The sequence below is a fragment of the Cataglyphis hispanica genome, chromosome 24 (assembly GCF_021464435.1).
Source record: "Cataglyphis hispanica isolate Lineage 1 chromosome 24, ULB_Chis1_1.0, whole genome shotgun sequence".
NCBI classification, from domain to species: Eukaryota; Metazoa; Arthropoda; class Insecta; order Hymenoptera; family Formicidae; genus Cataglyphis; species Cataglyphis hispanica.
Window position 1 is genome coordinate 2,706,778 of NC_065977.1, and position 18,191 is coordinate 2,724,968.

The 18,191-nt window shown below is 33.8% G+C and overlaps 2 protein-coding genes across 5 annotated transcripts in view; both read left to right on the forward strand.

Moving 5' to 3' along the window:
* Positions 1-18,191, forward strand: part of LOC126858193 (disco-interacting protein 2) — a 36,271-nt gene that overhangs the window by 374 nt on the left and 17,706 nt on the right. For 2 of the 4 annotated variants that reach the window (XM_050608311.1, XM_050608307.1), the window contains exons 2-3: positions 12,372-12,443; positions 16,134-16,352. In XM_050608311.1, the coding sequence (XP_050464268.1) occupies positions 12,372-12,443; positions 16,134-16,352 (291 nt within the window). The remainder of the gene's footprint in view (positions 1-12,371; positions 12,444-16,133; positions 16,353-18,191) is intronic. The other 2 variants (XM_050608308.1, XM_050608310.1) reach the window with 1 other exon arrangement.
* On the forward strand, positions 7,125-11,294 carry LOC126858203 (uncharacterized). The gene is made up of 3 exons (XM_050608345.1): positions 7,125-8,044; positions 8,267-9,609; positions 10,047-11,294. Exons 2-3 carry the CDS (start codon positions 8,783-8,785, stop codon positions 11,020-11,022), a joined length of 1,803 nt encoding a protein of 600 aa, XP_050464302.1. The 5' UTR covers positions 7,125-8,044; positions 8,267-8,782; the 3' UTR covers positions 11,023-11,294.

Genomic DNA, 18,191 nt, shown 5'->3' on the forward strand with positions numbered 1-18,191 from the left:
TCTTTTCCCCCCTTCTCCCTCTCCGTCTCACTCTTTTTAATTCACCCCGTGTTACGTCGAGACAGAATCCCCTAGAAGCCCTCTTCCCCCCCCTCCCCCTCCCTCACCGTCGTTTATTGATAAAATCGATAACACCTTACGGCCGTTGCCGTCTCCATTCCAAACTCGTGCTGTTATTAAGGATAATTCGTACTGTTCTTGTTTTATAAATCAAGCGGCAAGAAAGTATTATTTAAATACGTCATTCGCTTGTGTGGCGAAAAACAAAGGAAATATCAGGGAATGCAAGGAATAAATGTCAAAATACAATTTTAGTGATAAACAGTATACAAATAATATACGGAGTACTATTTGTTCACGTATCTGCCGTTTTTCTAAAAAATCACAATGGCCGTCCATCCTTTTCAAAATAGATGGTGAAGAGTTCATTTTCCTTCAACAAAGATCGCATTCTGATTTCGCACAGTTTTTACTTTTACAACGATCACCTTTCGTTCATTGAAAATGTTGTATCTTGCTCTCTCATATTTTATTACGCATTGTTTGCTCTTAGGATTTTGAATTAAAATCACTTTAATTGGCTCGTTTTTGAATATAAACCGTAAACGCGATTGAATGACGTTAGAAAAATTTCATAATTTATCGTGCTTCTATTTTGAGACATTTAATTTCTTGGATTCATAGATACTCTTTATGACACTAATGTCCATCATTATGACTACTAATCATTATGATTACTAATCATTATGATTACTAATCTTTAACAACTTTATCAAGGTGGAAAAAATTTAAAAAATCTGAAATTCTCAAGGATTTCGTTTTTACCTTGAAAAATCAAAGAATTCTCTGGAATTTTATTCGAACTTGGGGAATTTTTTAAGAAATTCTCTGATAATATTTTTCTTATATTGCAAGCATTGGGAAACTGATTAGCCAATTATTGTGTGAATTATATATTTCAAAAGTTATAAGTATATATCTTTCTCTCTCTTGATGATGTTCATTGTCGTAGCAAAAAATATACACAATACTGAGTACACATTTTTTATTGTAATTCTCACAATTAATGATAGAATATGAAAATGTTATACAAATGAAAAATGCTTATCTTACAAAAGTCATTCAATTCTTTTCAGTATATTTTGTAAATTTAATATTTAATATTTAAGTGATTTTATTTTTCCTTTGTATGAATGGAAAGCATTAAAAAACGTACACAAAAAAAACTTTTTCTTAAAAATTTAAAATCTAAAAATTTTTTAATCTTGTCTGAATTTTTGAACAAATTGCCTGAAAAATCAAGGAATTCTCAGAGAATTTTTTTAAAAGCTTTGAATATTAATATCCTGTTTATTTTTAGACCTTTTCTTATTCTTAGATCTTTATCTTATTATTAGAATTTAATCTCAAGATCCGTCCTGTTCCTCTTTAACTCTCATCAATATAACTCTTTCGACATTGCGGTCGGGTCGTGAAATTACACCTGCGCACGTCACGTTACAAAATTACAAGTCGAGCGTGCAGCGGCTCGATGTTACAGACACGAGATTCGTAATTTTTCTTTTACGAGTGAACTGCAACGCATCCGAAGAATATGTTTATTTGCATTTGCGGTCAGGGATATTATGAGAAAGCGACTGGTTTCTCGAATTACTTTTGCCTAAATAATTCTCTTAGAGTGTCTCTTTAAGGGGATATTCTATTCTAGACACCCGCTTTTAAGGTGTTTTTTTAGGAATTAATTTTGAAAAAATTATTCAGCCTATAGGGCAGAGGTATTACACACATACTTTTAGTAACATTTAAATTAACAACACAAATTTTTATAAGGTATTTTATTTTAATGTGTATGAATTATACGCCGATGTACATGTTCATGTTTTGAAGTCGGTATAATCGGGCGCACGAATTGCGGTCGTTGTAATTGTTTGAAATAAAAAAACCAAGGAGTTTTTAAATCTATATGAATGTAGTTTTGTTGTCGCTGCGATGCGTCTGCTAAATATCGAGTGGCCGTTGTCGTCGTCGCCGTCGTCGTCGTCGTTGGGCTGCGCGTGAAGAAACAAATAACAGCCGGTGATCGTCAGCTGTTCGCGAGCGAGGACGAATGTAGTTATTGCCCGAACTAGAACTAATCAAGTCCGAATATTTTCATTAAAATGGCAGCTGCTTAAAAATTGAGGTTCAATTTTTTTGAAAAATTTTTATCTCAAACAAGGTGGCGGAGGGAAAATATCCAAATTATCGATATAATTCTATATATAATAGTTCCGGTTATAGGTATACATTCACTCTATATGTGTGTAAAATTTCAAGTCAATCGGTCCAGTAGTTTTTGAGAAAAATATGCATTTAAAGTTTTCCATTCTGTTATGACTAGTAATTTATCCCTAATCAACTATACTGGGACCTTAGAGAAAACCTTCTTCAGTTTTGAAGAAATCTTGTAATGTAGCTCTCTGTGAGGAGAGCTTCTCCGCGGGAGCTCAATCTGCCATTTCTGCTTCAAACCTGTATAATACTCTCGCAGTTTTGCTAATTTCATCTTAATATTTTAAGGACACATTTTCGAAACCTCAAACTGCAAGAAAATAAAAAAAAATTTCGAGTTTTTTAAGAGTTTTAGAGTAGAATATCTCCTTAAGTATCTTTTAGGCACATTAAGAATCTTCATATTTTTTATTGAATTTTATTTGATAATTGCGTACAAATTAATGAGACTAAAAGTTTATAAAAATATTAGATGCGCACTTATATTCTCTCTTTCTCATAACGTCTACGAAAATATTGAACCTTTGAAGAGTCGAGAAATTTGATCTTGTATCTTATTTGATCGATGCTACAAAAAAATCATTATTTGATTTCTTAATTTTTGTTTTGTCATTATTGACATGTAATTGCAATAGTCGACGAATTTTTAAATTCAAAGATATTCGATAGCTTGGAACGAGCCTCAATTAACAATTAAAGTCATTATGGTTCGCGAGCTATGTCGCTTGTACACCGGTTGAACAAGGAAAGTACAATTTCTTGGTCAATTACTTGCTCGGCTAGCATACAACACGGTTGTAATGTAAGCATCTTGTATGTGGCGTCCAGCTGTAAATAAGACTTAAAAGTCTATGTTACAATGGCGTCATGCATCCGCATTAATAAAGAAGAGGAGACAGCTCCATCGCGCGCATCGTGACACTCAATTTTCCTTTACATGAACAATTGTCGTTATTCTCATTTCTATGTGCTCCTAAAAAATATTTTATGGTCTTATAGCCTCTTGATTGTTTTGTAAAAAAATTATTTGAAAAAATTAATTTATTAATGATTTAATTTTTTATTATTAATTTAATTATTAAAAAAGAATCAATTTTTTTTTAAATTAAATTAAAGTTATTTTTAATTAAATAACTTAATGTGAAACAATTTTTGAGAAATTTTTGATAAATATTTCGAGTTGGTATGTTTGTATATTTTTTCGATATATTTTAGAAAGATAAACTAGAGTTTGTTGACATTTGCGATAACGCGAGTCTCACCTTTTTATTGACAATTACTTGCGATGCGTGTAAAAAGTAATTCTTATACTTGAGAAAATGACTAATGCGTTTCGAAAGCGTAACCAATTATACAAAAAGTTATACATTAATCATGTATATGAATAATATATACATATATGTACATGAATAATATACAAAATATCTATGGAATTCCGAGTAATTATATTATCGCGAGACGGTTTGAAACGTAGAAAAAAAGTGTTACACAGAATCGAATGATTTTAGTTGCTTCAACTTTGTTCATCATTATTATGCATTTATGCATATGCATGCAGTTGTAAAATACACAGTTGCACCTTCGTTTTAAATAAAACTCTGTTTTTTTAAACATTATTCGACGCAGTTTTTTATTCTCTATAAGGAAATATTGAGGTATTTATGTGTCGAAAATTCATTAATTTATGGATATTTTAACATTAAACTGCAAAATAGTAGGCTTAATCTTAATTTTAATTTGTAACACTAATGATATAATATGTATTTTTTTTTAATATTGATTTAAAAAAATGTTTTCTAGCTTTCTACAATTAGATACAAAAATTTATTTGATCCTTAAATATTAACGTGCCTGAAAAATTTTTTAATCCAAGTTGTTAAAATAGTACATTCTTGTTAATAAACTTTATTTTTCAAATAATCCGACGAAAAATTCTCTAATGGTGTTACTAAAAAAATTATTGAATAGAAGATTAATGATGTGATAAACTGACATTAAAATAAGAATAAGATATTTAGGGTGTGATGATAACAATGCTTTGCGTTCTTGATATTTAAAGATGAAAAAAATATGCAAGAAAAAATTTCTTTTTTTAGGATAGATTTTTTTTAATTATTTGATACATTATTTTATAGATATCACTAGTAAAAGTCCTAATTTTTAAGTCTTTCAATTCAGAATAAAAATGATATCTTTACTCCACTTTAATGAATGTTTTATTCATTTACTATAAACGTTTATATTGTTTCGTGAAGATCCGCTCTCACGTGGATTTTATCGCGTTTATCGGTAATTCAGGCCATTCACAAGTTAGGAGTCGTTTCTTTGTCGTCGCACAATCTTTCCGCCAGATATTTATCGTGCAACATTAAGTCATAAAGTCTCGATATAGAAACACGATGATACACCTATAGAAAAAGAATAGAAAGCGATCTCGACCTACAATTTCATAATTGTCGTGTTATTACATGGTCAATTAGAGGTAACGTGTGCGTTTATCTCAACGATTTCCGTGGATTCGCGGATGGTTGTCTAATCTTACGAATTATCATTAATTTTGTAAAGAAAATCTTTATATTAGAATCAATATATAATAGCATCTTATATAGATTGACAGAGTATTCTCTCTCCTAGGTAAATATAATATCAATGTACAAACAACTCGTCGTATTTTCTTTGTGAATGAGATCGTTTGAATTATCTGAAATGTGTCAGCTTTAGAATTCTGTTTTAAAAGTGAATTTGTGTTGCACTTCTGGAACACGCGCAACACGTTATGAATGCATGCCTCCTTTGACACTTGGTCGAGTATTTCGTTTCACGGCAGACAGCGAGAGAGAATGAGAGAGAGAGAGAGAGAGAGAGAGAATGAGAGAGAGAGAGAGAATGAGAGAGAGAGAGAGAAATAGAGAGAGATGGGAAGACAGACAGAGTTGATTAGCTCCAATTTTATCACACGCGATGCAGGTGCAATTGCAAGAGAGCACAGTATCATGCAGCAGCACACCTCCTCTTTCACGAATCCCTGTGTAAGATCAAGGTCGACAGTTTCATGGGTAAATGTCCTCGAGTGTCCTTGAGCCGGTGCGCAACGCATCATAGACGATTCCTCGCGCTCTTATCGACCATTATAATGTCCCTCCTCCGCACAACCTCCTGACAATGTACTTATATACGGTGCAGTACGTTGCACCGCGTTCAGGACCACCGACTACCGGTATCATGAGGTTTCGTAATGCTTAGAACGACGATTTCCTCGGAAGTCATTTGAAAATATTACGGTCTGTGTCAAATTCTGATGTATGTTACATTCTGTCATTATATGGGGTGTCCAATAAATCTTATAGCATGAATGATAAATTTGGAGTTGATTTTGCCTTGGCAAAAATAAAACGCCAATAATCTTATAGAATTATCAGTGATTGGAAAAGATCTCGCAGAATTAGTTTTAAAGAAGTAGACAAATAACAAAATCATGTTTAATTTAAAATGGACATTTTTTAAATTGAAGTTTAATTATAAAGATATACAATGTCAAAAATTGAAGAGCTGTATAATTGATAAATTTTTTTTTTTATATTTTATAGTTGAGAAAAAAAATGGACTCAGAATAATTACTCAGTATTATTATAATTAAAGTGAATCATAAAACGCCTTGCATATCTTGCAAGATATCTTTATCAACTATTTGATTAATTTATCATTAATGTCTCTATTTATAATACAGATTTTATGACGAAAATATGAAATATGCAATTTTAGAAGATAGCACAAAAAAATTTGAAAATAGGATTATTGTCTAAATTAGATTTATTGTCTAAAAAAACCTGAAAGTTTTAGAGAATTTTTTCTTTAAAATTAAAAAAGTTAGAAAATTTTTATTTTATTGGAATTCTCAAATAATTAAAAAAAAAAACAACTATTTTTTAAATAATTTTCTCTTTACTGCAAGCAAAATCTTTATACATATATGTCTATCAATCAAGTTAGCAAGCAGTAACAATACGACGGCACACACATTCGCATATAACTCTTTTTGCAGAGTACACAATCTTTTCTACATTAAACACAACGTGCACGATAAATAAACTTATTTCAAAGTTGCATTTAAAAATTCTTTAATTTTATCTGAAATTATGAACAAAAATACTTGAAAAATTAGGGAATGAGATGAGAATTTGAAGACATTTTTTTAATAAAATTTGAATAGACACCTTGCTAACAAGATAGAATGGAGGCAGATATTTTTACGAATAAAAAAGAAATCAATAATAATAATTATTATTTATTGATGTGTGTACGTTATATTGCGTGGCTTTCAATATTGCGCGAGGAACAATATCGCGACTGGGCCGAAACTCCAGTTGATCCATAATCTTACCTTAAGAATCTCTCTCTTAGAAGGAGTTGGCACCAAGCGGAGTCGCGAGCGATCTCGTGGGGCTCGGGCGGCGCGGCGAAGGGTGTCTCTCAAGCGAGAGATGAAACGAAGGAGAGTGGGATGCTGCGAGCGACGAAGGCAGGCGAAAGTCGACGGACGGCATGCCATCACCACTCTTATATTCTCCTTCTCCCTTCTCTGCCTTCTGAGCAAGTTCCTGAGCGTTCAATCTTCTCACTTACTCCGTCTAGCAACTTTTACACGCGCAAGCAACTTCCCACCCGTATATTTCCCTCTCTCTTTCTCTCTCTCTCTCTCTCTCTCTCTCTCTCTCCCTTCCTGCGCCCACGTACATGAGAGAGAGAGAGAGAGAAATAGTTGCCGAGAACCGCGGAGAACTCGCAAATGCCAGTGATTCGACACGACTTGGAGTATGCGTCTCGACGTCGAGACCAGCGAGCGTCGTCGCGCGAATTCGAACACGCGGATGCGCGCCATCGTGCGATCTTAAAATCTGCTTAGATTAGCTCGCGCGTGAGATCTTTGGAAGGGTATCTGTTATCACGAATCTGACTCGGCGAATCAATTTTAATTTCTCAAAGCATTTCACTCGCGCATGAGTGCAACATGCGAATAAATTACACCGCGCGTTTGGCGAGGCGGGTGGAGTGCCTTTACTCGCCGATCGAAGAACGAGAAGATATCCTAGACAGAGATATCGTAGAAAAGGGTGTGTGCATGTGTTCCAAGCAGTGATGCGGTGATGATCTCGAATTGAGCGAACGCGGAGCTTGCTGCGTTTCCGCAGAAAGTTATAAGCGTTCCGACGAATACTCGCAAGAATTTTGCAGGTGTTTGATTGGATGTGTATTTTTATTTTGAAGTATATTTTGTGAACGACGAATCGCACATTTGAAGCAGTGAAAAAGTGATCGTATTTTCTTAGGATATATTGTCAAATATAGATTCAATTTATCTAACTTTACTTCATATTAAGTGACACAATTCTAATTTGAATAGATCCTTTATTTATTGATCAAGCATTGAGCTATAAATTGGATTTTTTATTAAAAAAATTCTCTTATGTGCGGAAGACATTCCGCGCAGAGGGAGCGCGTTTGTATCGTCGAGAGAGATCGTGTGGAGAATGGCGGAGGAGAAGAGAATAGGAGTGAAACAAACAACATAATTGTTCGAGGGCAGAGAAAGTATCTGAATTTCAAGGTACATGATTTTGTGTTTGGTTAAACCATCGAGAGAAATATCCAAGATAAAGCAGGATCGATAAATTATGGACCGATCATCGGCAAAAGTAAAACTGTAATTTAGAAGAAGCTTACATTCATCGGTCAATGATTATTATGCCAATATTAAATGGAGATACAAATATAGGTAAATATATATCTCGATAACGAAAGTATATTATATGGTACGAAAGTGGAGCAATCTTTAATTCGAGAAAGCTGTTTAAGTGCAATTATAAAAATAATGATAAATAAACCAATATTAAACTTGTCTCATTTGAAAATACAATCCGCTCATAGATTTTATCGATATCGGATATATTGATTCTAAAGATGCTCTTGCAATCCATACCAAATTTTTTTCATATAGAATGATTATTCCAATCGGGCCGAGGGCATGTAGGAAGAAAAGGGAAGAGAAGGACAATGAAGGAGGAAAAACGGCCGCGGCGTCGTAAAAGGAAAGCTACGCTGATCATTTACTGATTTGAAAACTTCGGTGCTGCAGTTTAGCGAGTCTTAGCACAACGAAAAGAAAGGACAAACAAGGAAAAAGAGAAAAAATAAGAAGAAAGGCAAATAGAAGAATACGAATAACAAAAGGGTAAAGAAGAAAGAGAAACAAAGAAAAAAGAAACCAAGAAAGAAACATAGTTATCGAAAAAGAGAGAAAGAAATCTGTAAATCTACTTACAATTTACAAATTTTCCTTTTTATAGATCCTTAAATCTTTGTTGATCAGGCAAATCATTCTTTCTATCGTACATCCATGAACGCATTTATCAATTCTTATTATAGAAATATATCTGGCTACCATTCCTTAAGTGTAAATCTATAGCGTTCCTTCTTTTACATTTGCGAACCGAGATTGATCGTGTTGCTCTTCATGAGGCCCCTCTCTTTCGAGAATCTGAGGAGGCTCGTGGGCCGTAAGAAGGACCGCAATGAGCCTTCCTTCAAGCGTAGCGAGTCCTTCAAACGAATTTCCATTAGGAAGAGTTATCTGGACCGGGGTAAACGACGGAATCGTATCCAGAAGAACCTGGAGACCGCCGTTAATCTCCCTCCGCAACCAGCGGCAAACGAGAAGATTATCTCTCAAGAGATTAAGGAGCAGGAATCGAAGAAGAATCAAGAATGTTCTCTTAGTCGTGATTTCATCACCTACGACGAATGGCTTCAAGATGTCCACTCTTCCCGCGAGAAGCTTCACGAAGTTAATATCGAGTCTCTTCAATATTCCAAGTTTAAGGTTGCGAAACTTGCCAATCAAACCGATTTGGCGGATTCGATCACTGAGGATCTAAAAGTTCTTCAACTTGATTCCTCGCCCATTTTAACGCCCAAGAACAAACTCTTCAGGATCACCGGTGATGAACCGATCGAAAAGTATGATACTCCTTCTTGGACCCAAGAGTCCTCCATGGAAGGATCGCCTAGCGTTAGCATCAGTCTTGGCAGAATATGGAGAGACGCGGTGCCGGTGCCGGTACCAGTTTCTGTCTCGATCCCGGTATCAACCTCTTCGTATTCTCTCGTCTCGAATTCTCCGGCTCATCATTTTCTGGACAGTGCCTTAAAGGAAAAAAAGCCGCAACCGACTGTCACAAGAACGGTCTCGGCGCCTGAGAAATCTATCAGTAAGGACAATACTACGTCATCGTCCTTCGGCTTCTCTCTCAGGATCAGCAAGCTCGCGGATTTGAGACCAGGGTAATTAAGATTGAAGCTTGCCGATAAACGATAGATCAGTGATAGAAAAGTGTGTATATGATCTCTTGATCGTATTAAAATTTTCGAGTTTTTGATCGATATTTTATTTATCAGATAATTAATTATGATTTATTATCCAAATAATTAATTATGATTTTGAAACTCATTTAAGAACTTGCATTTTATGTTATTTTAAACACGGTGAGTAAGAATTACTATATATCGATTTGAATAGCAGATTATTGCAATTTTATATTAATTATTAATTAAATATTTCCTTGATTGTATACTTTATAATAAGATGAATATTGATACTTTATAATAAGATGAATATTGATAAATCATAATTCGTACTTTCGCACTCACTGATTGATTGATTAGTATTTCGCGTTGGCTTGAAGAATATTTCGATCGCAATCTTGACTATTTGACTTTAGGATGACGCGAAACTGTCTCTTTCGCCGGAAGGCACCGAAGCTGTCGCCCAGCGTGAGCACGGAGGATTACTTCAAGCGAACGAGCACATTCAGGTATTCTCGTCAGCGAGGCGGCAAAAGAAACTCTCAACGCGCCAACAAAAAGAATCAACAACCTATTATTGAATCTCGTACCAGCAGTCCAGTATGGTTTATTCCACCGGAGAGACGTCGCTCGAGACGCCAACGACGAGTTTGGCGGGAGATCAGATACTTTCCTGACGAAGGTCCAATTCTGGAAAGGATCAACGACTGGTCGTCAAACGTGTCAGATGATCAATTCGATGATCAAAAATTACTGCTGTCAGGCGACTTCAACATTCGACGAGAAGATGATACTTTTAATTCTATTGTTTCGTCATCCCTAGGCTCTTTCTCAGCAACATCATCCTCATCATCGGCTTGTCTAGCCCCAAAGATTAGCGATTTTAATGAAGATAAGTTGTTCTCTGAAGAATTAAGAACTAACGGTCTACTGGCAGGAGGAACTACTTGGAAGCTTTCGGCGATGACGATGACGACGACAACGACAGCGACGGTAACGACGACGATGATGACGATAATGTCAACGGCGACGAATACGGCTGTTTCTGGAAATTATTTTGCCAGCAGTCGATTTCTCAACTTCTTAGCCGAGGGTATTGTCAAGGAGAGATCGAAGGGTGGGAATTCCAATGCGGGTTATACATGTCTTTCGTCGACCGATAGTGAAGACAACAATCATTTTAATGAGCATAGGAGAAACATCAAGTTTCCGCAACAACAACAGCAGCATCTGAAGAAATCCGGACCCAGGAGACGACCCTTGCGTCGAAAGTCGGAATTGAAAAGAGCATCCGGCCAGCCGGTATTCCTCGTGCGCAAATGTTCATCCTTAAGGAAACGCCCGAGTAAGATCCGAGCTAGAGTTTCCTGTATATTGTCCAGGAATATATGAGATTTTGCGGGAATAATATTATAGTAATGTAATAATAATAATAATTATTATATTATTACTCTCCATCGACTTATGTCGGCGTGAATTGCGCAACGCGTTTCTCGCGATTGGTTTCGATGAGCTTGTTGCTCACGATCACGAGTTTGCGTATTGCGATCATGGTTTAACGTGTGTCTCGTCACGGCTTTTGCTTTTTTCTTCAAAGGCTTGACGACTTACAATGGCAGAGAAATACTTTCGCATTAGAGTTATTGATCATAATTTCAGATTTGTTTCCTTAGTACATACACATTTATAAGCAATTAAAAATCATTTTTATATATAAAATTATATATATATATATATATATATATATATATATATATATATATATAGAAAAGTTAATAATTTTTTAATCAGATTTTTCCAATAAAGTAAAGCAATTACATGAAAAATACTTGAAATTGTAATTTGTATCGTATGAATATTTCCTATAAGTAATTATATATATGAACAAATCATAATTTTATTATATATTTATTATTAATTATCTTGATGAATTTAACTTGCTCTTTTATGTTGAATTATACGCGGATAAGTTCTTTGCAATAAATAAAATATTAATACATTTTTCATACAATAAACATATATAAATTGTTGCACACATTCTCCATACAATAAACATATATAAATTATTAATGTGAGATATTGATCAAGATGAATCATGATTTGATTTGACACATCGACGATGGCGAAAATTGTTCAAATACGATTATCATAATCGCGATGGCCCGGTTTTATTTTGCGAACATGGGAAAACCGTGTCTCGGTCGTTAAGATCAATTCTTCAGCGTTTTCTTGAGTTACGAGGTGTAACGAAAGGCAAGTTTGTAGTAACAAGTTTTATATCGAAACATGAACGAGTTACATCATTAGCATCGACCTCCAACCGAGCGTGTATTGATCTAAAATTCAATCCCGTGCATTTTAATCGTGCAACTTATTTTGAGCAATTCAACCATCTAGAACTTATACTATTGGTATTCATTGTTTTTCTTATATCCTATTTTTATTTATATTCTTTCTATTCCTTGATGTGATTGATATTATACTTTGTAAATATATTTTTATCTAGACACTTTGTACATATATTGTGAATATCGTTCGTGCATATAGTGCAATAAACATATCTTCGTAAAACAGGAAATTTTCATGGAATTTTTCTTGCAAGGTACAGAGATTTGTAATTCAATGAAAAATTTAGATCATTAAAATATTAGAAAAATTTAACGATGAATCTGAGACTTGCTCGTGATATCGTACAAATTAATTATTAGATTGGACAATTAATTAAACTGTTTTTCTTACAGGAGACATTACGCAGAAGGGATATGAAAAGAAACGGACACGTCTACTTCAGCAGTACGCTTCGAAACAGATAGGTGAGTCTCTCTTTCGCTTTTCTAGAATTCTCATTAAGACTCCGCAAACGCAAGATATCATCGCTCATTATCCGCAATATGCGGCAACAAAGCGGATGAGAAAATCAACGATGTGAAAATAATATTATCGCTTCAATATCATGTTTAGTGATCATCCTAATATTCAATCGATACATAGAAATTGCATGTCATATTATAATTTCGAGACAACTTTTAGACGAAGTCAATAGAGACATTTATATATTTTTTTTTTGTATATCCTGTACTAATTTTGTTTGACAATATTTATAGTCCATAAATATAAGTCCATTTTCTATAGTTTAATGTTTATAATAAAGCGCGCCCATAAAAAGCTTCGTAATACGATCAGCGAAATTTTCAGCGCATTACAATAATTAAATAATATCTTATCGGACGGAAAGGCGACTGTCAGTTTCTAACTTTCCAAGTCTTATCCTTCGTCGCATCTTGACGTGTGTAATGTTGCGCCATCGAGAAGCAATGCCACTCGCTACATCAATCGCGTTCCGATTCTCAAGGGACATGTGCTTCATTGTGTGCACAATGGCAAATTAGATGGCAATCCGTTATAAGAAGAAGGGATGGAAACGCAATTTTCACGCGGCACGTGCCATTTTGACGCTCGGTACCTGCAACCGTAATGTGCAATTGTTGCCAGTTGCATCATACATGAATCGCTCAACACACAGGTTGAAGGAAAGATTAGAGTTTTAAAAGGAGCGTACGCAATTCCACGCGATTTTATTACCATTTATTTCCTCGAGAAACATTCTTCGCTTTTAAGGATCTACGGGAGAGATCTCAGGGACTTGAACATCGTTTATGACATGGGGTAAAATCTAATGCGGGCTGTGTTTTCGATAATCGTTATCGTGACTTTGCACTCGTCGAGACTCTCTCCGTCTTATCGCTGCAAATTAACGGAATTACACAATTGCGGTCGCAATTTCACGCATTTCTTGCCGATGCGCGTCGTATTATTTATCGATTTTAATGCTCTTATACATAGTCGGACGCTAATTTTCACTAATTTGGAACGAGTCCAGCTGACGCTTCGGTACACGCAATTATTTAAAAATAGAAATTATTTAAAAATTTAATTCAACATATAGACTTTCTAAATATGCTCTAAAAAGGCATACGAAAAAGATTTTATATTTACTTTATTATTTAGTGGAGATAGAGATGTAAAAAAATTGTTTTTTTGTTTAATAGAAAAAAACAATTGAAAAAGAAATTTTATTTTATTTATTTATTTATTATTTTTTTTTCATTATTTTTTCTTAAATATAATATTTTTCTTTATATTTTTTTAACATAATAAAAAAATTAAAGTTTTATATTCTTAATTTCTTTTTTTTTGAAAGTAATTTTAATGGATTAATGAGACTTGCCTTACATTATATCAAATTCGACATGATTCGGATAATTTCTAATTAAATGCATAAATATATAGCCAATTGGAGTGCGAGCTACATTTAAAGTAATAATGATTAATTCAAATCTATTATCTATTAAAAATAAGGAAAAATCAATTTATAGTAATCAAGATATAAAGATATTAAATATCTGATAAAAAAATTTTTTTTTGAAAAAACAAGGCTTGTTTTTTTTCTATTTATCTCTAAGAGAAGAGATTAATTTATTATTCGGAGAAGAGATACCGCGTGGTATTTAGAAACAACAATTACAATTATTAACATTTTTAAGTGAACACACTGTGAAAATTCTAAAGTTAGTTCAATCACTTTGAGCACTTTAATTACGCAATTTAATGATTTATATGTTTAGTGCAATTATTCGCTTTTTATGCAGAAAAGTTTATTGCCATCGGTATTTTTCATTTTAATATATTTTTTCTAACCGTTTTAATTTCTTCAGCTATTTAATACATTCAAAAAATTTTATGTTTTCTAACTCTTCTTGATTCTAACATTTTTTTTACATCTTATTTATGTAATATGAGTTGTATCTAGGGGAACGTATATATTTGAGAATACTTTAAATATTTTTATATACAATATCCAAGTTTTGTCTATCAGATAAGTTAGAAAATATCGAGGTTTTTTTATGTTTTTTTTTTATATTGCAATTTTTCTTTTTTCGGGCCAATTGAGGCCCTTATTGTCACCCATTCTTTTTATTAAATTATATAAACACTCGTTATGTCTTCATATAATGCACTTAAAATAAAAAAGGAAACAGTTAAAATTTCCTACAAATCAAAATAAAAAAGAAATGTCACTAAACGCTTTCAGAGTTCTTTTGAAATCAGTTTTCTCGGTAATCATTGCTTGTCGTGCTTCCTATGCATTAAAATGAAATTTAGAAAGTTAGAATCGACGAAAGTGCAATGTATATATGATCGTATAAAAGAATCATGTACGTTTGCACCAGACCATCCTGTATAGTTGTGCGGACGCGCCTTTGCACCTGCAACTGTGATCGGTAGAACCGCTGCAATCGGCTTGCAGTTTAACTGTACCTACACACGGAAGAAGCGCTTCCGCGTTATCCGCTCATTAATGCTATCTGCCATTGTCGTGAACGAACGAGTTGAACCAACGACAGTTTTCTATCGTTAGATAATCGGCCTAGTCAAATAACGGCAAACTGTTTTGCATCAATTCTTCAAGCTTTTTTTTTCCATAAATCTTGTAGCTCTTTGCTCAATTTTCGAAATAAAATAAATAAATCGTTATAACAGTATTGCACTGCCAATAATACAAGAAGAAAAACATGGAGAAACCTGGAATTAACAGGGAGTTTTTTTTTGTGTCGAGAAAAATCAGAGAATTCTCATGGAATTTTATGGGGACTCGAGGAATTTAAAAAAAAATTCTCTGAAAATTTTATTCTTATATTGTAAGCAATCAGCAATCTTTCGATAAGCCAAATTGTGAAAATTATGTGTTTAAAATATATAAATATTGTAAATATATTAACAAATATTATAATAAATATTGTAAATATATATTATATTATAAATATATATAAAATATTATAAATATATATTTAATTTAAATATTATAAATATTATAAATATGTATTTATCTCTATTTATATATATTTAATTTCTTAATAAAATGTTGAATATGCAGTGCATATTTTTTATTGCAATTTTTAGTAAATAGATAAATAGATGAAAATATTATGCAAGTAAAAAACGTTTATTTCACGAAAGCTATTCAATTTTTTTTATATTTTTAGTATATTTGCAAATCTGGCACTTGAAACTTAAACTTATCTTGGAAAGTTGTAAAAAAAATTCTTCAAATTCTCTTTACCTATAATCTTGAACAAAAATATCCTGGAAGATCAAGGAAGAATTTTTAGAGAATTTTTTTACAAGACTTGAATAGACCCTGAAAAAATTTATCGATATGGCTTTGGGATAAGACAATGACAATGGCAAATCGCAAATATGAATATTTTAGAATAGAAACAATGCTCCAGTTGTGAGCACATGAGAGATGCCAGTTTTGTGTTTTGTGCCCGTTGCCAGCCCGTGTGGAGGGGATACACACACAAGCGTGAACCGTGTACGTGTAATGCGCAAAACGCTTTGCGCATTACACGCTTGTGTGCGTATCCCTTCGTTCACTTAGGCAGCGGGCACAAAACGCAAAACTGGCATCTCTGGAGCACATACGCACTTATGGATCGTAGGGACTGGAAATGGTGGTATTGGTGGTGGAGGTGGTGATGGTGGCGGCGGCGGTGGTGGTGGTGACAGAGGCATTGATAAAGGACTGGAGAGAACGAGTTACGGAAGCGGCGGAGGTGGAGAAGGAGGAGGAAGCGGCAGCTATGGCGGCGGCCGACCGCAGCCACGTGCACGGCGCACGCAACGACGCGTCACGCACAACGAAAAACGTTATCACTCAGGTAGCGCCATGCATTACGTAGCCAGCGAGAGAACGTTCTTCCGAGTTGTTGGACAAACGGGATGTTGATTAATGCGCGTAACATTGTTGGTTGTGTCTCAATTTTGCTTCGATCTCAGCTTTTTAGCTTGCATTTTTCTGTGAATGAACTGTACAGGAGATAATTGTTATATAAATTTTGTTATTAGAGATTAGAATAGAATGATGTTATTTACACTCAACTTTATTCTCTAATTGTCGTACGTAAAATTTGCTTTTACCTTTAAACACGCGCGCGCGCATACACAACACGCATACTTACATACACTCGAGCGAGTGAATGGCATGTGATTTTTTAGCTGTAATACAGTTAGTGTCTACTCTCAAGAAAAATATAGAATACATGGAAGTCTCAAAGATTATTTTTGTACGCAAAAAAATCAGGAAATTTTACTGGAAATTAAAAAAAAAAAATTCTCTCTGATAATTTTGTTCTCATAATGTAAACAGTCGGCAAGCTAAATAAATTATGTTAAAATATATTATAAATATATATCTTTCTCTGTTTATATATATATATATATATAAACAGAGAAAGATGAGAGAAAGGTATATATTTACAATATATTTTAACATAATTTATTTAGCTTGCCGATATATATATATATATATATATATATATATATATATATATATATATATGTATAAATTTAATGTCCTAACGAAATATTAAATATGCAGTACATATTGTAATTTTTAGATAAAAAAAATGAAAATGTTATTCGAGTGAAAAAGGTTTTCGTATACGAAAGTTATTCAGTTTTTCAGTAGATTAATAAATCTTGAAACTTAAGAGATTCTGTATTTTTCTTTCATATGAGTTAAAAGGATTAAAAAACGCATGCAATAAAAAAATTTATTTAAGAAAGTTGCACTAAAAAAGTCTTTAAAATATTCTTTTTACTTGGAATTCTGCACAAAAATTCCTGGAAGATCAAGGAATTTTTTTTACAGGATTTGAGTATACATTCTGTATAAGAATGGCACGGTAAAATTCCATTTCTCTATTAAAATTATTTTTTAAAGGAAGATACATATATATTTTTTTCAATATGAAACTAATATAAATTGTACGAGATAGCACAATATTCCTCGCTTCGAAATTTCTTCGCTCTTTCGATTCACATCGTTGTACACCTAATCAAATTTGTAAAAAAAATTGGATGTAAATCCTAGAATGAATATATATTTCCATTTTCTGCACATTGTTAAAACAAACGAGTTTCATCTAACTGTACTGCTTGTACTTCTCTTCGTGTAGCCTTGCCTGCTTACTCCCTATCTCGCGGTTGTTGCCTCGAGACGCTTTTGCACCTTTAGATACTTTTGTAATTTGACCAGGCGATAATCGAGACTGATTGTTCCATTGTTCCGAGTGACTAGATTGCAACCAGTTAGTCGGCCTACCATCGGTATTCTCGCTATTCGGCCAATTGTGTCCTTACTATACTTATGATAGGTATTTTCAATACTTGACACAGGATATTTTTATATAAAAAATCCTCGATATCGATTATAGACATTACAGGTGTTTTTGACAGGAAAATGTCAGTTTTGTTTTATTTTTTTTCGCGTGGCGCGCGTTTCGATAAAGTTCGATCTATCTATCTCTCTCGATAGGTATTGTGTGATAAACTTACGTAACATATGATTCGCGGGATCTTTTGAAATCGTCGGGTGATTATTCCGACTGAATCACGGCACCGACCGGCGGCCCTCCTCCTCCTCCGACCTTCCTGCCACGGACGATCGATATGACGAGTCGTACTCACGAGTCGCAGCATCCGATGGTAAAATGACC

Coding starts and splice junctions, on each gene's coding strand:
- LOC126858203 (XM_050608345.1), top strand. CDS start 8,783: ATGAGGCCCCTCTCTTTCGAGAATCTGAGGAGGCTCGTGGGCCGTAAG. Junction 9,610..10,046: donor CTCGCGGATTTGAGACCAGG/GTAATTAAGATT, acceptor ATTTGACTTTAG/GATGACGCGAAACTGTCTCT.